The sequence below is a fragment of the Sminthopsis crassicaudata genome, chromosome 6 (assembly GCF_048593235.1).
Source record: "Sminthopsis crassicaudata isolate SCR6 chromosome 6, ASM4859323v1, whole genome shotgun sequence".
NCBI classification, from domain to species: domain Eukaryota; kingdom Metazoa; phylum Chordata; class Mammalia; order Dasyuromorphia; family Dasyuridae; genus Sminthopsis; species Sminthopsis crassicaudata.
The window spans coordinates 187472110-187497452 of NC_133622.1; the positions used below are offsets into that span (position 1 = coordinate 187472110).

The 25343-nt window shown below is 40.0% G+C and overlaps 1 protein-coding gene across 4 annotated transcripts in view; it reads right to left on the reverse strand.

Moving 5' to 3' along the window:
- Nucleotides 1-458: 458 nt before the first annotated feature.
- Nucleotides 459-25343, reverse strand: part of SH3BP2 (SH3 domain binding protein 2) — a 102290-nt gene continuing 77405 nt past the window's right edge. For 3 of the 4 annotated variants that reach the window (XM_074276342.1, XM_074276343.1, XM_074276340.1), the window contains 12 exons: nt 18637-18776; nt 16825-16927; nt 15025-15142; nt 14699-14769; nt 12915-13003; nt 12037-12105; nt 9490-10081; nt 6892-7000; nt 5483-5538; nt 4533-4611; nt 3499-3558; nt 459-2040 (listed from right to left, as the gene is read on the reverse strand). In XM_074276342.1, the coding sequence (XP_074132443.1) occupies nt 1903-2040; nt 3499-3558; nt 4533-4611; nt 5483-5538; nt 6892-7000; nt 9490-10081; nt 12037-12105; nt 12915-13003; nt 14699-14769; nt 15025-15142; nt 16825-16927; nt 18637-18772 (1620 nt within the window). In that variant the 5' untranslated portion in view covers nt 18773-18776 and the 3' untranslated portion in view covers nt 459-1902. Of the gene's footprint in view, nt 2041-3498; nt 3559-4532; nt 4612-5482; nt 5539-6891; nt 7001-9489; nt 10082-12036; nt 12106-12914; nt 13004-14698; nt 14770-15024; nt 15143-16824; nt 16928-18636; nt 18777-22084; nt 22399-25343 lie in introns of those variants that run through there. The other variant, XM_074276339.1, reaches the window with a different exon arrangement.

Below are 25343 nucleotides of genomic sequence, written 5' to 3' on the forward strand. Positions count from 1 at the left end.
AAATAAAATAGATTAAAGATGATTTGGGAGAAAGAAGAAGGTACTAGTAGCTGGGAGGATTAGGAAAGATGGTTGAGAATTCATGAAACTAAGCAGAAATCTGCCTTCTGGCAATTCCATTTGGGACAGTCATAGTCTACTAGGATAAAAAGAAGCCATTGCTAACAAAGCTACTCAGGAACAGAATGAGATGAGTTCCTCAACAATAGTGGAGTTCACATGGAAATACAGATAGGACTCCTGCTTTAGGACTGGGTTAGATAGGTTCTATGATTGAACGTCATCTTTTCCTTTACTTGGGAGCATTGCCAGGAAGTGTATGAATCCTAAGGAGCAAGAGAAACATGAAAGCTCCCATCAGTGCAAGATGGAACTGAGCAGATTTCCCAGCTTGGTCTTAGAGCCCATTCCTGATAGAGCTGGTCAATGATGTGTAATCAGGAATGTTTCTAGTTCTGTTTTATTAGTTACCATCAGAATTCTCTCTTTAATTAGAGTTTAGCGTTAGCACAGGGGGAATATCAAAGGACATAAACATTCCATGCCAAGTTAATTGTCCCCAGAGAAAAGAGAAAAGTCTGCTGCAAAGCAAACTTCGAATGTCTTGATTTAGAGTCTCCTCCCTCTCTTGGCGCCACGTCCCCATTTGTTTTTAATCAGCCCATGATGGGAATAAAAGGGTCAGCGTCACATGGGTTGCACAAGAACAAGTCCTTTGGTTGGCTTGCTGCTGAAGAACATGAGCCCAAGAGTCTAGGATGAGCTCAATCTGGGTCTTTGTGCAATGGAGAGCAGCTTCCCAATGACACTTTGCAAGATGGCCACTGAGAGGAACCCAAGAGGACATTCTGCACACCCGGTCCAGAGAGAAATCTAAGTTGGCTTGCCCAGGATGGAGAGCCTCCTAACAGTCTATTTCTCAAATAGTCCATTCCTATGCTCATCCTTAGTAAGGATCCACCTCCTGCCCAGGTGGGTCTCTCTTCTCTTGCTCCTCTTTATGAATGGCAGACGGTTTGCTTTCTCCAGTATTCTCAGTTCATTTTGTTGCTTGTGAATATATTCCCGGCCAGCAGGCAAAAAGAAGAATGAGTCTGTGTGAGGTCACTCTGAAATGTTTTTTGCTCGAAACCCAAGTGAGTTTAATACAATTTTTCATGTTTAATACAATTGAAAACAATTCATTAATAATAACAGCTAGCATTTATGCGGTGCCTATTATGTGCCAGGCACTGTGCTAAGCACTTTACAATTATTATGACAGAACAACCCTGGGAGGTAGGTGCTATTATTATCCCCATTTTACAGATGAGAAAACTGAGGCAAACTGATTAAGTGACTTGCCCAGGGTCACACAGCTAGTAAGTATCTGAGGCTGGATTTGAACTTCAGGCCCCATGCTCTATTCATCAAACTATTGGCTGCCTTATTAGCTCTGTCACTCTATTGCTAAGACTTCTCAAGTTGACTCAGCAATTATGAGACACGGTATCTTGTGCCCTGATCCATAAAAGTATTTCTGTCCATTTCCATGGTGACCTCTTCCAAATATTGTCATTGATCTGTCGAGTTTGGCCACCAGGGAAGAAGTTCTTTAAGAACTGCTTGGGAAATGGAGTTGAGGGTGTGCTTATTTATGATGATGCATTCACTCCTTGAGGACTCAGGTGGGGGAAATTAATGGAAGAAAGGTGGGGAGTGAACCCCATTCACCTGCCTCTGGGAGGCAAACGGAGCAGAGCCATAACACAGGTTCAGAATAACATGCAGAACAGATGAAATCAAGGACCCAAGTTGGGTGGGCAGCTGTTAGTGGAAGTCAAGACCAACCATCCAAGTCTTTCTTTTCTCCTTCTGTCTCCAGGTTCAATTATTGCACCAAAATGCTAAATCAGACAGGTGTCACCTGGGCCCTGAGTAGCCATAGGGATGCTGAAGAAGCAGGCTCTTGTGACCAGGCAGGACGTGGGTGTAATAGTGCTCAACCAGGCTTCCGATGCTCACGAACAAAAGCTCTCCCTCAAGGTAAAATCTGGAGTCCTGGGATAAGAACATAAAGACAATGGTCATCTCTGGGATCTATTTCTTGCCCTCCAAAAGCTTTGGGGGAAGCATTAGTTGAGGGGTGAGTTAGCTCTTTATCTATGGGTGCAGCATTGCCTATCACTGGCAGGCTTGAAGCACATACATGGTAGGAAGGGAACAAAGGAGAGAAAAGGATGAAAGGAAGGTCAGGAAGAGGAAAGGGTCAAGAAAAAGAGGAAAATAATGTTACAAAGGGGGAATAAAAGAAAGGACATGGAATAGGAATGGGGGGAAACCCTGGAATCTCTATGGAGCCACAAGGAGAAGGGGATGGGAGAAGAGGAAAGAGGAGGAGGGGAATGAAGACAGAAAAGGAGAAAAAAGAAAACAGGAGAGGAAAAGAATCAGAGTATGTTAACAACAGTGAGAGTTTGGAATACTTTCTCTCCTCGAATTCTTTTTTTCTTTTCAGTTTTAAAATTATTTATTTATTCATTTTATTTTTGATCTATAGAATAAAACAAGCATCCCTATAACAATATAATTTTTTATTTCATTTTTTTACATAACATAATTTAAAAAGATGATTGCACACAAAAAATTGTGAGGTAGTTATTGCAAGAAATGTCTATTTTACAGGGGAGAAACTAAGAATCAGAGCAGGAAAGGCTCAGGGAGGTGACCTTTGGTCACATAGCTAGTAAATTTTAGAACTGGGAGAGGAATCTTTGTCCTATAGTCTGGTGAATCTGATTCTAGTCCCCCAATAGCCAAATCTCATCCAGAAAGTTGAATCATCACAACATTTTGGCATATCAAGTAGATCAATTGCTAGGTTTATAGTCAGGATGACCAGGATTCAAATCCTGCCTTTGATTCTAACTGGCTGGGTAACCACTGGCAAGTTCCTTAGCCTTCTCTGAGTCTCAGTTTCCTCATCTCTTCAGTGGGGGGAATGAGAGGAAAAACATAACAAATATGGTGACTATCTCACAGAGTTGTTTTGAGACTTGAATGAAGTAATGCTTGTGAAGCATTTTGCAAATTTTAAAGTGCTACCCATCATCATCCTGGTGAAGTCCTCCAATCTAAAAGAAGTCTTTTAGTCTTCTCTGTAGCACCAATCTCAACATTTTCCTTCCTTAGCTCTAGTGGGAGCCCAGACACCAGGGCTTTTATTCGGAGTTGAGCCATATGATTTAGATCAGCGCTCCCTTCTGCCTCAGTTTCCTTAAGGTTTAAAATGGGAAGGGATTCCAAAGGCATCTACTACATCTACGTGGCAAAGTAAGTATAAGATGAGATATCACAGGTATGAGATAGCCCGGTAAAAAAACGCAAAACACAAGGGATTTCTGCTGTAAGATCTCCTCCAAACCCCAGTACAATCAGACTAACAGCTCTTGCTTAAGGCTTGGTCACAGGAAAACAAGAGACTTTGATTTTTTGAGGTTTGTGAACAGCATCTCTCACCTTTTCAAAAATCCGGTAGTTTCTCACTTTGTTAAAGGCTTCATCCCACACAACTAAAACCTGAATTTAAGAGGGGGAAAAAAGGATCATCAAAAAGTCAATTCATGGAAGTCCTACAGAGAGCAATTTGGTGTAGGGGGTTTGTAGGAGGAATAGAGCAGGAGAAATATTAAAGAAAGTGGGTTTTCAGCTAACATCAGTGGGAGGCTTCAGCAGAGTAAGGAGCTCAAGGCCTAAGTTCTAGTCCTGTCCCTGCGACATTTTCCTTACTCCGTTTGACCTTGGATCCACCTATTAACAATTGATATTTGTAGATTCCCCTTGAGTTAGTGCCAGTAGTATCTCCAGTTTAAAAAATAAAGCTACCAAGCTTCTAAGAAATTAAGTGTCTTTGGCCAGTTAAGTAACAAATGCCAACATCAATTTTTTTATTTGTCAAGGGAAGGGTTTGGATTAGATAATCCATCTTGCCATCCTTTGGGCCTGAGATTCTGCTTTCTAATCTTTAAAGCTGGCAGAGAAAAGAGGCAAAGACTGAGGATTTCTGTCTCCTGCCCCAAAATACCCTGCCAATTCTGTTCCTCATTTTTCTTTTTATCCCCTACAGCCTGAATGTTTGAGTAACTCACTGGAAATGACTTTAAAGAAAACTGGTTTTGCTCCTAGCAAGTAAGGAGAAAAACTGATTGCCTTATTATGAATTTTATTATTGACATCAGTAATAATATCAATATTATCTTTTCTGTTAGATTAACTTCTAAGAAGCTCAGGTTCTGATCTGTAAAATAGGGATACCTGTACTATTTGTCTTCATAAGGGTTTTGTGAGAAAAGCATTTTGCAAGCTTTAAAGTGATCTATAAATGTTGGCTATTAAAATTATTAGATTATCTTCAAGAAGGTACAGATTGTGCCTTATTTGCCTTTCCATCTTCCCCAATGTCTAGGCATAGGGGTCTGAACATAAGCATATACTTAATACTGTTGAATGAATGAATATGTTGAATTGAATATAAACATATTGGGGTGTGTTACCTTTCCTGTCTTTGAAGAATTCCTAATACAGTAGAGTCCATCTTGCGGTTGTCCCCTAGGATCAGTGGCTTTAAACAAGCTAAAACAGAAGATAGTAACTGTAAGGACTTCATCGCACATTTCCAAATGTAGCTTTCTTGCACTGAATTGCTAAAGCTGAAGAGATAGGCTGTAAGCCCACACTATTGAATGCTACCATAACGTTTTCAAATAGTACCACAGTTGGTAGTTAATACCCTTTCCTTTGCCTGTTAGTTTTGTTTTGAACCACACATGCCTGGAACTTAACAGGACTGTGCTATGTAAGCTCAAATATTATTTTAAAAGTTCAATTGGTTTCCATGATAATGGCATCATCCCATTTCCTAATCTCAGCTATAAAACTGCTTCCAACCAGGGTTTCCTGTTGGAAAAAAAAAAAAAAAAAAAAGCAGTTTCTGGTATTACCATCTGTTTTTCTTTCCAGAAAGAACAATGGTGCCGCGCCCCAGAGTTGAAAGGGACCTTAAGGGTCACCTAGTTCAAAGTATCCCTGAGCATTCATGAATCCCTTCTACCCCAAGCATCCAAACACAGCAAAAAACATGCTGGTTTGAAAGTGCAGGGATCTGGGTTCAAACATTGAACAAATCTATTCACATTTCTAAGCTTCAATCCCCTCGACTATAAAATAAAATCAGTCTAAATGCTTCAACATCTCTAAATCTATGATGCAACTATATCCAACAAAGAGTTACTCCGCCTCTGCTTGAAGAGGCCTCAATGATGGGGAACTACCCCAACAAGACAGTCCAGTTCACTTTCAGACAATCTAAGTGTTTGGAGATTCTTTCATAGATTGACTCCAAATTAGCTTCCTTATCACCTCCATCCATTCTTCCTATTTCTGTCCAACAGACAAAAGTTCCATATCTAAGCTCTTTAAATATAATACTTGGAATTAAACATACTTTTCCACTTCATAGGATTCAGTGGTGTTGACAAAGATGGAGTTAGGCAGCGGCACCTGAAAGAAAGAGAAAGGCAATGTATACAGTGTTTTAGTAAGAACATACATTTAAACACATCCACATTACTGATAACAACCTCCTCCTTGGTCTTCATGCAGTTTCATGTACTTTAATTTATCACAGGAGATTCTGTACTATAGGATTTGTTTTTATATCTCATACCCCTACCAGACTGAAAACTTCATGAGAAATCTCCATCATGACTTTTCTTAATTTTGTATTTCCCCCATTGCCTTGCACAGTACTCTGAATACAGTGGAAAGTTTATGAACTATTTGGCAAATGCTTTGTTGAATGAATGCACGCTGATGAATGAATTCTGTAATCCATGCCCAAACACTTGGGGCTCGTCCATTTAGTAGTAAATGCTTTCCTCTGGCTGTCTCTCCTTACACCATCAACTTACTGGAGTACCATCTTATGACTAGCTGGGTTTTTTTTTTTTTTTAAGATTAATTTTATTTTAGTTTTCTTTTTTTATTATAGCTTTTTATTTACAAGATATATGCATAGGTAATTTTCCAGCATTGACAATTGCAAAACCTTTTGTACCAACTTTTCCCCTCCTTTCCCCCACCCCTTCCCCCAGATGGCAGGTTGACCAATACATGGTAAATATATTAAAGTATAAGTTCAATACAATATATGTATACATATGACTAGCTATTAAAGAAACCAACTTCTTATGGGTCACTCTCGGACTCTCCAAATTGGATGTCTCCTTTTCTTGAATTTTCCTTATCATGTTCATATCTCTTTTAGACAATGATGCTTTAATTTGCATTACTGTTTGAAAATTCCATTATGACAAGAAATGTGTTTGATTCATTTTTGTATATCCTTCAGGGCTTAGCCTAGTACTTGCACAAAATAGGTGCCTATTGTTTACTGAATCAGTATATTTGTATATGTGCATGCACACACACACACACACACCCCACAAGTTATTTATTTAGAAATCTCATTATAAGACTTTCCTTGCTGCTCTATCTACTCTATGAATAGAGACAGTAAAACTTGCCTTTGGAGAAGAACATAGGCAAACCAGAATAATATCCTAATGCCCAGCTTTGATTGTGTTATTATTCTGCTTAATAACCTTCAATGTCTCCCAACTATCTACAGAATAAAGTTGAAATTCTTTAAGCTGGCACTCGAGACTCTCCTTTATCTGGGACTACTTGACCTTTCTAGTCTTATCTCATGTAACTCCCTAAAACATTAAACTATGGAACTTGCCAAACTGGATTATTCATCATCCTTCCATCTCATTCTACCCAGACTAGGTACCATCTCCTGCCCAACCTCCCTGCTAGGACTGTTCCCTTCCTTTCATGAATAAATTGTACCTTTTCATAGTCTTCATCTGAATCCTCGCAGCTTGTATCAAACTTAGTTGAGAGTGAAGGTTTCTCAAAGGAAAAGCTTCTGAAACTCTGTCCATCTGGTGGGGATCTCCTGGAAAAGAACAATTGAACACTGCTTATTAACATAACTAACACTCTCCTCAATAAGTCCACTTGTAGAATGCCAGAGCTGGAAGGGTCTTTATAGATAATCTAGTTTTGCCCTCCTCTCATTTAGAAACCTGTCCAAGATCACACAGCAAATGTCATGGAAGCCTGGGGACTAGAATTCAGGTCTTCCAGTGTCTTTCTTTTCCTCCATACTGCCTCCCCGTGCAAGGGTCTTCCCTAAGTTCTGAGATGGCATATTGTACCCCTGGGACTTGTGCTATAAGAGTGAACACACCAAGCTAAGTGTCTCTTTCTAGACAGTCTTGCTTTGAAAAGACAACATTTTCCTTCTCCTCTGAATGTGTGCTGGAAGCCAATGTAATGCAAACTGTCTAGGAGCTGATAGGTGTTGCAATGGAGAGAATACTTATTTATTAAGCCCTTTATGGGCTCACAAAGACCCAAGTTCAAATCCAGTCTCAGACATTTACTAGCTGTCTAATACTGGGCAAGTCACTTTAACCTGTCTGCCTCAGTTTCCTTGTCTATAAAATAGTGACAATAATAGTTCCTGTACCTTCCAGGGTTGTAAAAATAAAATGAGCTAATATTTGTAAAATGCTTTGTAAATTGCAAGGCACTATATAAATGCTTCCCATTATTATTACTAAGGGAAGTAAAAAAATTAGCAATTGAAAACTCAATTCAAGGTATGCTATTTTGATTGCATTAATCTTTATGGTGCAATTTCAGGAAGTTTGGCTGTAGGGAATGTGGAATTCACTCTCTTCTTCTGTGTCTCTATTAGACATATATGCTCCTTCTGTCAATTTAAATAGCAATCTATGCCTTAATGGACAGGATTGAATAGTTGTTTTGATTGGGAAAACAAAACAAACAAAACTAAAAATCAAAAAACTTCGGCTAGAGGTCAAACTACTGAGGAGAAAAGAGGCACAGAAAAAGACCGTGTTATAGGGTCGAAAGAGCACTTGGGGTCAGAAGACCTGGATTTAAATAAGGCTTGCACTAGATCATTTTGGAGTTTTCTTCCAATTTCGAAATTCTCTGTGAGGCTTCCTGGGAGTTCCAATTCAAACACTAAGCATTATGGGTCTTAGTTTTCTCATTGGTACAGATGAAGATGAAAAAAAGAGATCTTTAAGGTCCCTTACTGTTGTTCTTCATGATTCTGTGATCTTGGGTTCTACTGATTGTCTACTTACTTGCTTTGTAGTCTTAGGCAAGTCGTTTTCATTTCCTGAACCTCATTTTCCTTATCTGTTAAATAAGGCTGCTTAGATGTTCTCCCCAGAATTACTGTGAGGACAGAGCTTTGTAAGCCATAAAGCCAACTTGTTCTTCAAAGAGCTGTGATTTTTGTCAGAGTGGGTCTGCTCAGGCAAATCCTAACCCTTTTACAACATTAGGGACAGTTTTTGTGAGCTGCTCTGGCAAAAAGCTAGAAGCCATGGTGAGTTTCTTTGAACTTAACTAGGTTGATCCCTGAAAGACAACTGTGTTCCTAGAACCATAAATGATGTCTTTTCAACTAGACTGGGACCTGTCACAACTTGTACTCTGCCAGGAAATCCATAAGCCATAAAAGCCCTATGCAAACACATGTTTTCATTATACCAACTTCAGTGGGGCTATGAAAGTGCTAACCAACTTCCTGGTGGTAGGAGAGGTTTCCATGTGATAAATAACAAACCTATAATTGTGGTGGGAAATTATTATGTTTCTAGATGACTATTAATTAAAGCAGGAGACTCTTACTGTTAATGATAGATAAAAGAAATTGATTTTGAAAGGCTAAAATCATTAAATTAAGACAGTATGTTAATGATCAGTGCTTAATTTAGTTTTTTTCAACACAGATTTGTGATTTCATTAATGTGAAGTACAGAAGACACTGCAGATAGGATCAGCACCTTGTGTGCAATTTAGACACTCAAAACTTCCTGGGATATTGAGGGCTTAAGTGTTTTGGCCAGGGCCACACAGCCATGTCAAAAGTGGTTTTCAGTCACACCACAATGGCTACCTACAAGCAAAAGGCATTATTATTATAGATTGCAATAATTTCCAATATCTGCCTTGTTAATTTAAAAAAAATAATTAATAATACTATTTCTAATAACTAAAAATATTCAACACATAAGAAGTACACTCTGGAAAGCATTTCTAATAGGCTTCCTGACATTTGCATCTTTGAGATTTTTCTGATTAAAAATGAAATAATGGTAATACCAATTCTTTCAGAAAGATCTAATTATCCACAGATGTGTAAGGATTCATACAATTTATGTTAATCATGCATACCCCACCCTCATCACTATTAGTGCAGTATTATAAAAGAATGATGGTCAGAAAAAAAAGATTTCACATGAACACATCAAACTGTGTGCCTAAGAGATCCCATCTCTTAAGTTTTGACTGAAAGATGACAATTTCCAGTGAAGGGTTAAGCCTTCAATGCCAACTTACTGTAGTTGAGGAAGTGGAGGTTTTTCAATTCTGGGTTTCAGTTCTGGCACAGAGTGTTTAGGTGTCAAGACCGGTGGTTTGGGAGTCACAGGGGGCACAAAGAGTCCAGGTTTAATAGCTTCTCTTACAGGCTGTAACTCTCCCACCTTTATCAATTTGGGCTTAGTGGTTGGGATTGGAGGGGGCTCAGTCAGAGGTGGTCCTTGAAATGCTCCTCGAGGAGACAGGTGGATGGATTTTAACTTGTCACAGTTTTTGGAAGTATTCAGAAGGTGACTGACAGATGCGACCTCTGGAGAAGCTGGTTTTCTGAAGCTGGGCATAGGAGGTAGATTTCCCAGAGGTGGATCACTCTGTCTTCGACTGGGAGAGGGCACTTTCAGATTGGGCTCTGGCCTCCAAGAAGAGATTACTTCTCTTTTCAGGTCCTCAGGATTGATTTCTGGCAGGCCTCTTTTGGGAGGTGGGGGAGGGTGAAGAGGTGTGGAGCACTTGCTGGAAAACGAGTGGGACCGCTGTGTTTCTGAGTAGGTTGGTTTTCTTGGAGTGGGGATTGGAGGTGGGGGATAGGTTGGTGGATGAATCATAATATCTGCAAAGTAAAAAGCAAACACTCTTTCAAAGAAAGTAACTGATTGCTTTACTCAAGGTGATATAGTAAAAAAAGCACTGTAGTAGGAGTTGGGAGACTTGGTTTGAAATGCAGCCTTGCCACTTACTATCTATGTGGATCTACAAGATTCTTTCTGAAGCTAAATCTATGACTTGGTGAACTCAAAAAATTAAAATCATCTTGAAGGAGATACAAAATGTATCTAAGACATAGTCTTTTTTCATGGAGCCTTAAGTCTAGTACAGTGGACAAGAATGATATGCAACAATATATAAATGCATTAATGGTGGTACAAAACAAAAGGTTACTAAGAGATCTAAGAAGATACATACAAGCTGGGGACAATGTATCAGGGAAGCCTTCCAAGAGGAGGTGGCATTTGAATTGGGCTTTAGAAGATGGGTACAGAGGGGCAGCTAAGTGGTGCATTGGAAAGTGCACCAGTCCTCAATTTAGGAGGACCTGAGTTCAAATCTGATCACAGACACTTAACACATCCTAGTTGGGTGATCCTTGGCAAGTTACTTAACCCCAATTGCCTCAGCAAAAAAAAAAAAAAGAAGATGGGTACAGATTCAAGGGGGAGACATTTCAGACATAAGGGAAGACATGAGCAAACATAGAAGTGAAAAAGAAGAGTGGATATATCTGGCTAGAGGAACATCTACATATATACACATATACATACATGTATATAATTCTATATGGTATCTATAAAATAGCCTTAATCTGTCAGATTGAATGATATTAATAATGATGATGATAGTTAACATTTACATAGTGCTATAAGGTTTGCAAAGTGCTTTTATTTTACTGATCCATAATAATCCTGTGAGGAAGGTGTTATTGTTATCTCCATTTTACAAATGAGAAAACTGAAACAGAGAGGTAGAAGGAATTGTCCACAGTCACATAGGTAGTAAATGACTAAGGTGGGATTTGAATTCAGGTTTTCCTGACTCCAAGTCCAACACTCTAGCCACTGCACCACTCAGTTGCCTCTCTGTTCCAATTGACCTACACAAGCCCATTCATTGGAGAGATCAGTTGCTTCACTACCCCTCAAACATGCCTTATAGATTCTCACATCTAAGCCTTTAATCCTGCCATTAACCATCATCTTCCCAATTTGGAATATCCTCCCTTGCTCTCTTCTCCCTACCTTAATTCTACTCCTTTTTCAAGGCCTGACTCAAATCTCTCCTTTTCCAAAAGAAGCTGTTCCTTGACCATCCTTGCTTTCATCACTTACCCTCTCCTTTGGACTCCTTTTCCAGATATTGGTAATTCACTCAATACTGAATCCTACCTTGCTGTGCACTGATGGTTATCTCTGGATGGATGTTAAGTTTCATCTTCCTACCTAGACTGTAAGCTCCTTGAGATTAAAGGCTACATCTCAACCTTCTCTGAATTCTCAGCATCTGTACTGTTCTTTTCATGCTCAATAAAAATTTTCTGATTGAGTGGCCAAAAGAGGTCTGAGCCAAGGTCCACAGACCATCTAGAGAATGATGTCCCTCCTTCTGCAGAGGATCAGACACGAGATAGCTCATTCTCCTTAACTCGTTTCTTGGTAGATATGGATTATTCTAACCTACTGCCTAGGAACCTCTGGTTCCATTTTCCTTATAAAGCATCTCCTGAAGCATCTCACCTGACTTTTACAGGTAATGCTCTTGCCATGTTTCTTTTCCATCATTTACTCTCATGTGACTCTGGTCTATTAAAATGATAGGCCTAATCTCATAAACTAGACATGGCTAGAAAGATTAAATAATATAAGGGAAGACAGAGCCATGGCCAGAGAAAAAGGAGAGTAATTATGTATATCATTGGGTCAACCCACCCTGCCCCTCTCCAACACTTCACACAATCCCTACTACAAGGTTCTCAGGAATAATGGTCATTTAAGATGCTAGGTTAATACCTACCTTCAACTTTCACGGAATCTGGGGTATCTGGCTCCATGTAGGAATCATCATCATCATCATGTTCATAGTCTGTTTAGATAAGCAAGAAGGGGAGAAAAAGAATTAAAAAAATTATTCAATTCCAATTCTGTGCAAGGTCCCCAAGGAAGACACAAAGATAAGACAGAAGTCATTCCTGTTGTGGAGAAATTCAAGAGCCTAGTAAAAACAACATGGATACGAATGAATATAATACAAATCAGGATGTGATAGGTGAATATAAGAGCAATATAAAGTGCTATGAGATCAGACAGAGTAGAACTCACTTCCGGAGGCCCTAAAGGCTCAGGGAATTGCTTCCTGCAGGAGGATGCAGGATCCCTAAAAAATGAGGAGATCAGATTCTCTCTAAGTGATGGTAGGCAGGTGAGAAAAAGGCATTCCAGGTGTAAAGAATAGCATAAGTAAAGGTGCAGAGGTGGAAGTCTTCATTTCTCTGAAGCTGAGAATAAGTTTTATTTTGGAGAAAACAACCTTTTAGTAGTTTAATATCAAGCCCATTTCTAGGAGGTCTGTTGGGTTAAAATCAAGTTTTTATGTGGGAGTTTAGTTTTTAAGATGCTAACCAAAATTTATACACCTATAAACAGATCCATGCAGAGCTGGAAAAGAACCATATAAAAGAATCGGCCATTCCTCCTTTTTCCTCCATTGCCAGAGGACACAGGACCAATTTCTTTTATTAAGATACACATATTTCCAGGAAAGGGGATAAGAGCCCAAACTCTGAGTTCAGGAGTATTTCAGGGTATTCAGGAGAGAGTGCACAGTGGTAAGGAAGGGGCCAGGCCTTAGAAAACTCCACAGATGGAGAAAGCACATAATGTGCTAAGACTTACCTTCATTATCAGTGGGATATGGAGATAAACTGATATCAATGGGACGTTCCACAGAGCCATAGAAGCTATCTGTGTCAGAACTCGAGTCGCTAAATAATAAATACAGAAAAGAAAAAGAATGCATTTAACACACACCTATGAGCCAGTTTCTACCCCCAAAAAGGAGCCTCCAGACCCAGACAAGGGAGAATTTTAGACTCTGATATGCCAGACTCCTCCTTGCATGCTATTTAGTGGAAAGAGCCTTGAATTAGAAGTCAGATCTGGGTCTGAATCCTAAGCCTTATCCTTATGAGCTTTATGTGATTTCGGGCAAGTCAGTTCACATACCCATAAAATGAAGGGGTTGAATGAAATGATTCTCAGCTCTAAATCCCATGACTGTGTTATCTTGTGAATTAACTTAGTAGCTGCTGTCTTTCATGTCACTAATGTAATATATTCTTTTGTTTGGTTTTGTATTATATTCTTAATGTATCACCCTATCCATGCTATCATTCCCTTTCTCAAAAGCCTTTGATACTCTCCATTGCTTAAGGAATAAAGTCCAAACTGCTTAGTTTGGTATTCAAAACCCTTCCAGTTGCTGTCATCTTATAGCCCCTTCTTGCGCTATTTCTCTACATTTCTTAGCCAAATGAGACCACCTAATTTTGTATAATCACATCTCACACTTTGTAATATCTTTATGTCAAGTCATTGAAATCTATCTCATTGTCAAAGATCTAAATTAAATGCCAACTTTTCCACAAAGACTCCTGGATCTCCTCAAGATGGAAATGATCTTTCTACTCCTCAAAACTCTGAGGATATTGTTTATATTCCCACTTCTGCCCCATATTAAATTCCATTTTTTGTATAATTATGTGTGCCTCTGTCTCATTTCCCCTTGTAGACTGGGAGATCTCTGGGACAGAGTCTGTGCTAGGTATCACTGTTTCCCATACAGTCCTGCACAGGATCTCACAAGTGTTACTTTAATTCAACATAACAATTTTTTTTTAAACACTTGCTACAAATAGGCCTTTTGGCTTTGAGCAAGGGATATAACGTTGTCCTGGAAGAATTGTCTATCATAGAGAATGTGATACATACATGAATAAATATGATTCGTTGTACAGAATGTAACAAAAGGCTGTTCCTGAAATGGATATCTCTCCAGACTCAAAGCATAATAGGGGCAAAAGGAGAGGTTCAAAAATACATTTGCAGAAGAATTGAGGAGAAAGAGGTCACTTTAGCTAGGGAAGAAATCAGAGGAGGCTTCCTGCAGAAGCAAACAATTGACCTAATTCTTGAAAAAAGAGAAGGATCTCCACCAGTGGAGATGAGAAAGAAAGTATTGTAGGGGAGGCCAGAGCACAGCATGAAATAGGGGCAGAGTTAATCCATAGTCCAGAGGATCAAAGATTTGGAGTACTGAAAGGCTAAGAACCTTATTTTACAGATAAAGAAACTGAGTTTGAAAGATGTTAAGTGACTTGTCCTGGCTTACATAGCTGGTCAGAAGCAAGATTCAAGTTCAAGTCTTTCTGAGTTCTTTTAAGTCCAACACTGCAAAACCTAGTTTGTCTGGAACATGGAGTGTGTGAAGGGAAGAAATGTGAAATGAAGCTGAAAAAGTGGGTAGAAGTCCCACTGTGTCATCACTAAATGCCAGAAAGAGAAGCCTGGATTTTATTCTCTATGTAGGAGCATCAGAATGTGTGCTAAATCAGGAGCACTCCAGCAAGTTCCATTTTGGAAAGAATGTGACCCCAAATTGCTACTGAATAGCTACATACCTGAAATCTAATGATGGCTCTTTCTTCTCATGGTAGTGGCCTATTTCTTTCCTTAGCAGGGCCATCCAACTCTGAAAAAAAGAAAAAAAAAAACATACTTGATCTCCTTGTTATAGATTAAATCCTAAAGACAACCTATAGCAGGATACTGGCGGCAGATCGTGCAGAAATGGCCACTAAATTGATTTTTACCTTTGTATGCTCTTAGGACATATTGCTATAAAGGATAGTCGAGAGATTATCTAGCTTAACTCCCTTCTTCTACAGATTACAAATTGCCTTTTGGCTGAGGAGACATTCTTATCTGAGCTCAACTTGCAAATCACCTTTCTTTCATCTTCAGAGGAGGCCGAAAAGAACCAGGTTCGGTGTTTCTTGCTAATATGAACAATCTTGAAGGGAAAGACATTGTTTGATGTTGTTTCCTCAGCAGCTCGCATTACCCTGGGAGACAAGAAGGACAATATCAAGATAGTGTACTGACATGATGGGGTGGAAGAAATCTTGGTCTGGACAACAATGGACCGGGATTCTAGTCCCAGAACTGTCAATTATATGCTACAGACTGGCTTACAGACCTCTGGTAGTGGTTAATCTACCACTTTCTGAGCCCATGATGAAGTTTCTCTTTATATCAAGACAAACTATGTCTTCAAAATTTCAACTCAGTGCCATATCCTGGAGCCAAATCCAACCACTGTAATTCTTGTGCCACACAGCAATTTTTTCATAGATATAATATTACATGATAGTAATCTCCCCAAATCATAATTATCAATATTAGTGTTTTATGCAATCAGATTGATCTTGATGATGGCAGAGATGGTGTCTTTTTTAAACTTTGTAATTTCTCCAGGTCCCAGCACTCTGGACACAGCAGATGATTAATGTTTGTCAAAATGAATGAATCAATACAAGAATGGTCATGTTGCCATGCGAAGCTCAGTGACATTTAAGGGCCGCAAAAACAGCTTAATTTTTGCAAAGAGCTTATATAAGAACAGGCAGCTTACCTTTCTGTTACTTGTTCTTGTGAAGCCTAGGAAGGGAGATGGTCAGTGTGGTCTCCCTCACTGGGCTCAGCTACCTGGAGGCAGTCTGAGCACTTCACAAGTTCAAAAGACTCAACTAACCTTCTCAAATTAGCTTGTCAACCATCCAGGATGTGGGGTTATTTAGAAGAAATGAAAAAGCCAAACAAGGAGTGACTGGTGTTATGGCTTTGAGAGCTGTAAATGCTGTCAGTCCTTTCACAAATTGGTTAAAGGGCTGTGTATTTTAGCATCATGTCTGATTATTCTTACCTCTGTATTTATCATACCCTGCTCTCTATTTTAAATATCTCTATCCCTGTCTTATCTGGTCTCTCTCTCTTACCTCTCTATGGAGCAGATGATGTTTTCAGTTCACACCATTCTATTCCCTACATATCTCCAGGACAGGGTTCTCGAACTACAGGCCCTTGGGCTGAGAACGTTTATGCTGGACAGATTATGGCAAATGGGCTGAGGGGCGGAGACAGAGTGTGAGCTCTTGTTTTTACTCCAGTCCAGCCCTCCAACAGTCTGAGGGACAGTGAACTGGCCCCCTATTTTAAAAGTTTCAGGACCACTGCTCCAGGACCTGTCCTCCAGATGCTTAGAATATGCTTATTGAATGAATGTTACACAGTAAGGCTCTGACATTTGCAAATAATGCAACCCTAGGCAAGTCACTTAAGTTGAATTCTTGTAAAACAACAAAAATGATAATGATAGTAATAATAATAAAAAATAGCTGATATTTAGATAGCACATTAATGTTTCAAAATACTTCAAGACAAGAGTGCATGCTGGAACACTAATGACTGTCATCTCTAACCTTGGCTGGGCCATCGATTCCCTCATTAGCATTATGCAGTTATTCTACCTTTAATTTAGGGACAATAATCCTTTTCCCATGTCCACTCTCATTGGGCTAAGGATTCTGATTTCCAGAAAGGTGTTACACATACCAATACAAGTGCTAAAAGCAATATGGGAACAACTCTGGGGGAAGAAGTAGTGGAGAATTTTTTTTCATATTTTAAAGAAAACAGGGGATGGGCCAAGAATGCCTTCTTACTGCAAGTAACCAGGTCAACTCACCGATTATAGCCACTCAGGGAGAAGGCTCCTTGGGGAGATGCTGATGTGCTACTTTTAAAGTAATAAATACATCTCTTGTGGATAATCACAAACCGCAATGGCCCTAGAGACAGAGGAAGGAAAAGGTTATTTTAATATGTCTTGCTGATTAAAAAAAAAAAAAAAAAAAAGTATGATTTTCCCAAAACACCTTTTGCTCTTTGTCTCCACCTGACATTTCTAGGACTTCAGGCCTGGGATAACTCATTTGTTCCTCAAAACTACCCTTGGATTTTACATATTTAACCTATATCAGATTGCTTTCTGTCTAGGGGAGGGGAGGGAGAAAAATTTAGAACTCAAAGTCTTACACAAACGAATATTGAAAACTATCATTATATGCATATGGAAAAATAAAATACCATTAAAAACAAAAATAAAGCAGATCATGGTTTTTTGGTGTTTTTTTTTTTTTCACTTTTGAATTGATTTTTCCTGGGCAGCATGACTAATGGAAATATATTTAGAGGATTTGTATATATTTAACCTATATCAGATTGCTTGCTGTTTTGGGGAAAAGGGAAAAAGAGAAAGGAAAATTTGGAACATAAAGTTTTGCAAAGGTGAATGTTGAAAATTATCCTTGCATAAATTGGAAAATAAAATACTATAAAATCAGGGGAAAAAATTAAGAAAAATAATCAAACATGATATGATCTTTTGAAAAACAGTAAACAAACATTAAAAAAAAACAAAATAACAACTATGTATTTTGTGTTGCCTTCCAGGTCTTTATGGAATTGTTACCTTTGGCTTAACCTTCCTGTCCCCTTTTATTAATATGGTTGTCTACATTCTTCTAATTCACCCAGTCCCTTTATGACCAGTATGGCCACTCAAGGGCCCTTCTCCCTCTACACACCCCAGTCTGATCACAAGGGACTTGAAGTCATCAAAGAGACTTCTTCCTTTTCATAGAGAGATCATTACCTCCTTTACAGCCTTGGGAAACAGGCTACATTTCTTAAGGAAATCAGTCAAGGGCTCCTCTCTCTGGTCTTTGTCCTGTTACCAACCTAAATCAGGGGAGAGGAGACCTTGTTGGGCTAGTCAGAGAGAGGGGAGCAAGATATCATTTCCCAACTGATAGATTTCAGATTAGTAAAAAATTAGTGTTAAAAAAAAAAAAAGTATACTGCACACCAATATATTTTTATTTCTTTTCTTTTTTTCTTATGTTTTCTTAAATCTTAAAAGTCTGATTTAATATTATATTCCTTTTTGTACTTAATTTGTTTTTATTGACTTATTTACACATATGTGGAAATGTGGAGATAAGAGTGGGCATAATCTTTACTCTGATATTTAACTTGCTTTGTTACTTTCTAAATTTCTAAACTTCTGATGGAAAAAAAAAATTGAGATCCAATTTTTTTTCTCCCTCCCTTTCCTCCCCTATCCTCTAGATAGCAAGCAATCTAATATAGGTTATACATTTAAAATATATTTTCCATATTAGGCAAAACATACTCTCATTTAACTCTCTTAAGGACCTTCCTGGAGGGAAGAGAATAGGCATTAGGACCAACATTTTAAGATGAGGGATTCGAGATAGAGATGAGTGAGCTTCCTAACATCTCACAGCTTAACAAGAGTGGTTGAGTCCAAGCCACAATTCAAAGTCTCCCATTTCTCAGTACTAGGATGTGTTGGCTATGCCTTGTTGGCTCCTTGATTTTGCTGGTACCAAAGCTCACTGTGGGAAATGGTGGGTGATTATAGATGGATAGGGGCTTCTGGAGACACAAAGTTAAAACAGTTGAAAGGACTTACATTTTAGCAACTGCAGCTGGGTACCACCTTTTTTGTGAAGATATCCAGACTTCACCACTCCCCCGGGCATCGTCAAGAGATTCTGAGCTCCAATGGCCTTCATTGGCACAGGCCAATGCTGCTCCTCCGAAGCCATCAAGCTGAAAATGATGGGGAAAGATAAGCTGGATTTGGACTTAGACAATTAATTTGAGGAAAGAACAAGGAGAGGGGGGAAAAAATTGAACATACTTCTGGAAATAACAAATAAGATACAGTAATGTCTCAAAGATTCCAGGAAGTATGTAACATGGCAGCTTTTCAGAAAATCCCCAGGGAATTTTTTTTTAAATGGTTTGTTTTGGGAATGATTTTTTGGATATTCAGATATTTAAACCCTTAATTACATATGAGCCAGAAGAACATGACTAATTTAAAGTTTAATAGTACTGACATCAAAATACTTTTATTCCCCCCCAATATTCTACATCTATCCTAATTCAACAAAGTATGAAAGAGCCAGCTTTTTGCATTACCTCTTATATTTCTGGTTTGCTTAATGCATGAGGGTCCCTTTAACACTAGGGGCTAAGAGGAAACACTAATAACCACTTTAGCTGGTCAGAGGCAAATGACCTGGCACAAACTCTGGCCACCTGAATACCTTCCAAAGTATCTTAAGCTATGGGTTGTGACCTCATATAGGGTCACAAAATTATGACTTATTATCAATAAGTTTGATTTGAATTTGTTTGATTTGTATATTTTGTATATCTATATATCCAGTCATATAAAATTTTTCTTGGGAGAAAAGGGGTCACAAGTGGAAAACACTTAAGAAGCCCTGCCTGAGACTAATCACTTCTCTCTTGATTTCTTCTTCTATATAATCAGCATTTTGAACTATGTTGGGGTTTGGGGGGGCAGAGATTGGGATGTCAGACCAGTGACTTTATTGGTAGAGGGAACTCCTTATACAGGCATCTACTCTGTGTTTTATAGTCTTAGAGAATCTAAAATCACCTGCCTTGATTCATTCAATCAAAGACTAAACTATTTTTTATATTTTTGCAAGGCAATTGGCATTATGACTTGCCCAGGGTTACATAGCTAGGAAATGTTAAACCATGTGAGGCTGGATTTGAATTCATATCCTACTAACTCCAGGGCCATCTAGTTGCATAAGGGATGAGCCTATTTTTAAATCCCCTTTTCAGTTATAAAGTTTATGAAGCTATAATAGCATACATGTAATGCTTCATAACCCTCCATAGCAAGACTGAGAGATAAGTAAGCAGCAAGGCACATTGGAAATGATGTATTTGGAACTACATTCAAATTCTAACTGCCATTAATTACTCACTGACATTGGGTAATTCAGCCAACAAGCATTTATGAATTATCTCCTATGTGCCAAACATCTTGCTAAGAGATGAGGATAAAAAGAAACATAAGAATGGGTCCCTGATCCCAAAAAGCTCAGATTCTAATTAAAAAAAAAAAAAAAGCAATAGTGGTTTCTGAAACTTTAATGGATCCTTTCAAATAATTTAACCTTTGGACTTCAACTTCTTTATTTTTAAAGCATAAGGGTTGGATGAAATGACCCTTATTTCTAAATCTATCATGCTATCATCCTTTTTCAGATGTGGGAACTGAGGCTCAGCAGTAAAAGCTACAATTACACAATCTGTTAGTAGCAAATGCTTAAAGCTAAATCTTTTGACTCCAGATCTAATGCTCATTCATTTCCCATCACCAAATATCAAGACCCACTGTGTGTTATCCTCTGGAGTGATAAAGAGATGTGGAAACTGAGCTCAGAGGTAAAAGGATATGCCTATAGTTAAATCATTTGTTAGTGGCAAGCACTTAAAGCCAAATCTTTTGTCTTCAAGTCTAATGCTCATGCATTTTTCATCACCAAATATCAAGACCTACTGTATGCCAGTTAAGGAACATACGGAGAATTTGTCCACACAGAGTCTAGCAGGATGGTAATGCATAACAGTGAACGTGAAGTGCAGTATAAGGTCTGAGGGAGAAAAGCTTGCTGCAGACAGCAAATGGGGGGATATAAGATACTTTTGCTCTATGAAATGATCATCTAACTATCATCCAACTAATAGCCGTATGGCTATGATGGGAAGAAATCAGATATTGCACCAAGTAAAGGATTTCTTGCCTGTTTAGAAAACCACCCCAATTTTGCAAGAGAATGCTGCCTGTTCTTTCTAGGAAGGATACCTGCAGGAGGTATAGGTGAGATGAAATGGACAGACACCTCTTCTCTCCTCTCTGCTCCCTACTCAAGATCTGCCACAGCAAAGTACTCCCCACTATGGCCCGCAGTGCCAATTACAGCTGTTTAACTGAGAATCACAGGAGCTTTTGATCATGGGTAAGCTTCAGGGCACAGCAGGAACAGGGCTCTTTCGCTGCTTTATGTGGCACAAAAGGCCCCTCTTTCCTTCCCTGGCACTTACTATTCTGGGCAAGGGGGTGGGGAGGACATGCAGAATTAATCAGCACCTGTGTCATTCAGCCACAGTGGTACAGGACTGACCTCAAATGCCATCTTTCCCATGTGAAAGGAGACCCAAAGGGATCCAGCAGGATGAAAACAGCCAATAAATCATAATAGTAATGACAATTCAAATTTTCCATAGTGGTGGTGCTTCCCTTACAAATAACTGGGAGGCAGGTAAGTGAAGGCTTTATTCTACCCATTTGACAGGAGGACAATGAGGCTGGGAGGGGGTAAGTGATTTGCCCACGTTCACACAGCTAGCGATCATTAGGTCTTCTGATTTCCAAAGGTCAGTGCATGCTCTACTGGCTCTTCTCCCGGCTGACCGCTATTAACAAACCATTCAGCCTGAGAGGCTGGGGGCAAAGAAGTAACATCTCATTGGAGCATCACTCCCCTCTTAAAAAAACAAAAAACAAAGAGTCTCAGTCTCTCCGTCTCTCTCTCTGTCTCACACACACTCACACTCACAAAGGGCTGGATAGGTTTAGAAGATGCATAATGAAACATGAAAAGGAACCCCCCCCTTTCCCCCCTTGCAGCCCGATCCGCCCGGAGGAAAAGGCGAGGCATCCCTTCACTGCTCAGCCCCGGCTCGCGGCCCCACGGCTCAGGCACTGACTGCCCAGGATGTCTGCAGGAAAGGAGAGACCGCCTGGGCTGATTAGATAGAGCCCCCTCGGCGGTCTGTGCGCTCAGGGAACACGTGGCGGCACAAAGGCAAGGGGCTGGGGCTTCAGCCTGCGCACCGATTAGATTAAAACCCGGACCAGAAGCCCGAGTCCTTTCTCATTCCCCACAGAGATTCCCCCCCACCCCCATCCCGCAAGGAAGTTCCCGGGGGACACAGCCGCGGACGCGCGCGGGAGCCCCGAGCATTTGCTCTCCTTTGTTTGGGAGAGGAAGCCGGAGGTGTGACCTGCATGACAAGTAACTCACAGCTCCCGGGCGGCGTCCTTTCTCTCCCGGACACGAAGGCAAGTTGCACAGCCCTCGGCGGCCGGCTTCTTGGAGGAGACGCCTCCCCTGAGCCTCTCCTTACACCTGCACGCTTCGGGGTCCCCTTCAAAGCTCGCCCCGATTCCTGACAGTCTCTTCAAGGCCTCCACGGCTTTCTGACTCTTAACGGTCCAGCCCTCCATTTCTCCACCTGCTCCCCTTTCCTCGACGGGTCTCCGCCGTCCCAGAAGCAATTCTGGTTCAGCCGGCTCTTCCCAAATCACCTCTCACCGAGACTTCCTTCCTCTGTTTCCTGGCATCCCCAGCTTCTTAAGTAAGCATGTGGGGCTCGCTTGCCTCCCTCCTCGCTTCTTCCATCCTTGTCAGCGCTGCCCCCCGGCCCCCGAAGTGCGCGGCCACATCTGCTCTCTTATTTCCCTGAGGGATGCAGGGCTTTTCTGCAGAAGCCGCCTCCCCATCAGGGTTTCGCCTTCAAGCCCCCACCCCCACCCCAGCTCTCCCACCTCCCAGATTATAGATGGAGAAACAGGAAGCCGAGTCCATTGGGGTGGCGGCGGAGAAGGGAGAAAGAAGCCAGGGAAAAGGTGGCACACCGCAGGCCAACCTGGGGAGGAATAAACAGAGCGCAGGGTGGACCCTATTTATGAGCCAAAGTATCTTTTGGCTCCTGTGACACACAGTGACAGACCTCGGCAACAGCAGCTACAGCTGTAAGCCACACTGAACGTGTTCTCCCAGGTACTCGGCGGGCGGAGCTTTTTGTCATTGCTGATTCTTTGAGACATACCCATATCCACCAGTAGTAACATCTTAAAATGGAAAGGAATATCAATACACACCCATTCAACAAATAGTTAAATACCTACTGTATGCCATACCAGGAGCTGAAGAAAACAAAAAGATGAAATAAGGGGATAAAAAACCCAAACGCAACTCAGAAGCACAGATTGTTGGGTGTAGAAGGGAATTTAGAGGTCGCTTCTTCCAATCCCCTCATTTTGTAGAGGTGGAATCTGAGGCTCAGGCAGTCAACTGTACAAGATCACACAGCCAGACAACATTCAGGGCTCAGTTCAAGTCCTCTCTTCCTCCAGGAAGCTACCTCTGACAATCTTTCTTTCTTTTCTTTTCTTTTTTTTTAAATTAATAATTTTTATTTACCAGATATATGCATGGGTAATTTGACAACATTGACAATTGCCAATGTTCCAATTTTTTCCCCTCCCTCCCCCCACCCCATATGGCAGGTTGACCAATACATGCTCTGACAATCTTTCAACCCACAACTACTGACATACCTTTCTCTAAGGTACAGACTATTCACATAGGCCATTAACGTAGAATACCATATTTTGCAATGTTTTTTCCATTTAACCACTGCATCTCTAACTAGACTTATGAGCTCCTTACCAGTAAGGGCAATATATTTCTCTACATTCCATTTAGTGTGACTGTGATACAATCCTGTAATACATTAAGTGCTTCAAAAATAAGCATCTAATGGGACGAATGGATCTGCCAAAGAGATATACAAGAAACCTACCCTATGTGAGGCAGCTGATGTTCCCAAACAGCTGGAGAGAAAACTCTTATCTTCTGCCAAAGCCCCTCTAAAAAAGTGAAAGGGACAGGGTTTGGGGTAGGGCAGCTCTATGCCTCCTAACCCCAAAGGCAAGGTGGCCTTCTGTCATTATGAGATGGACTACTTCCTTAAGGTCACCTGGTATATAGTAATAGTCTAAATGAAATTCAGCAGTAAGTAAAAATGGAGTTTTGGAGCTCAAAAAAGACAAATTGTTTCATTTTATACTCGGTAAAACTGAGGCTCAAAAAAGAAATTACTTTTCATTGTTACATGGTAAATGACTAATCTTAGCACTAAAACAGTCTAACTCTTTGACTCACGGGACCAGCAGTTTCCACTACAGCACAAAGTCTCTCCTAATATTTTTGAATGATTTAGTTCCTATAAAATTCCCATGTTGTCTCCATAATTAGACTGGGAACTTCTTAAGAATAAGGCGCTGTTTTTTGCTTGTCTTTGTAGTTTCAGTGCTCAGCACAGTTCCTGAATTGTAAAGACAGGCATACAGTAGGTGCTTAATAAAAGCTTGCTGACTTGTAATAATAAAGTCAAAAGCTGTAGAGATGAGAAAGATCCTAATGATTATCTAAGCCAGGGGTCTGGTGAGGTCTGGAGATGTCTTCAGAATGATGTTTATTACCTATCCACAATTGGTTGTTGTTCAGTCATTTTGGCCCTGTTTCTTTGTGACCCTATATGAGGTTTGCTTGACAAAGATGTTCCTGAAGTGGTTTATCATATCCTTCTCCAGATCATTTTAATTTTATAGATGAAGAAATTGAGGCAAAGAGAGTTAGGTGGTTTGTCATCTTGTCAGGGTCACACAACTAGTAAGTGTCTGAGGCCAGATTTGGACTCAGGAAGATGAGTCTTCCTAACTCTAGGTCTGGTGCTCTAACTGTACCACCTAACTATCCTATTCATAATTGGACTGAAATGCTAAATTACAGTAAGAAGTTAGTGAAAGTGGGGGGTGGGGAGGCAGGACAGAGACAGAGACAGAGAGATGTGTGAGAGACAGAGAGAGAAAACATGAGACAGAGGGAGAAACAGAAACACAGAGAGAATGAGAGAGATAGTGACAGAGAACAGGAGGAGGAAGAGGAAGGAAGAAGAGAAAAAAGAAAAAGTTTTCTATATTTGTAAAATGAGGTAAGTAGCATCCAACTACTTGCCTCATTAAATTGTTCAGAAAATACTTTAGAAATCTTAAAGTGCCATAGAAAGGTGAACTTGCATTCTATGTGAACTCTGCTTTACAGTTTAGTCCATTGGACTTGAAGTCAGAAAGACCGGAGTTCAAATCCTGTCTTGGATATTTTGAAGCTATGTGACTTAGGGCAACCTCTTTTACCCTCAGTTTCTTTATCTATAAAATGGGGATGATAGTACCTAATTACTAAGTTGTGAGAATTCAATAAGGTAATATATGAAAAGTTCATTGAAAATATCAAAATACCATATAAATGCTAGCTATTGTTATTATTGTTCTTATTATTATTACTATTTCTCTTATCTCACTGATTCTTTACATCTCTTGGAGGGAAGCAGAACAGGTAGTATTATCACCCTTTAACAAATGAGGATCATTATCATCATCATCCTATGCAGAGCAGTTATCTTATCTCATTATTATCTTATCTCATCTAAAGA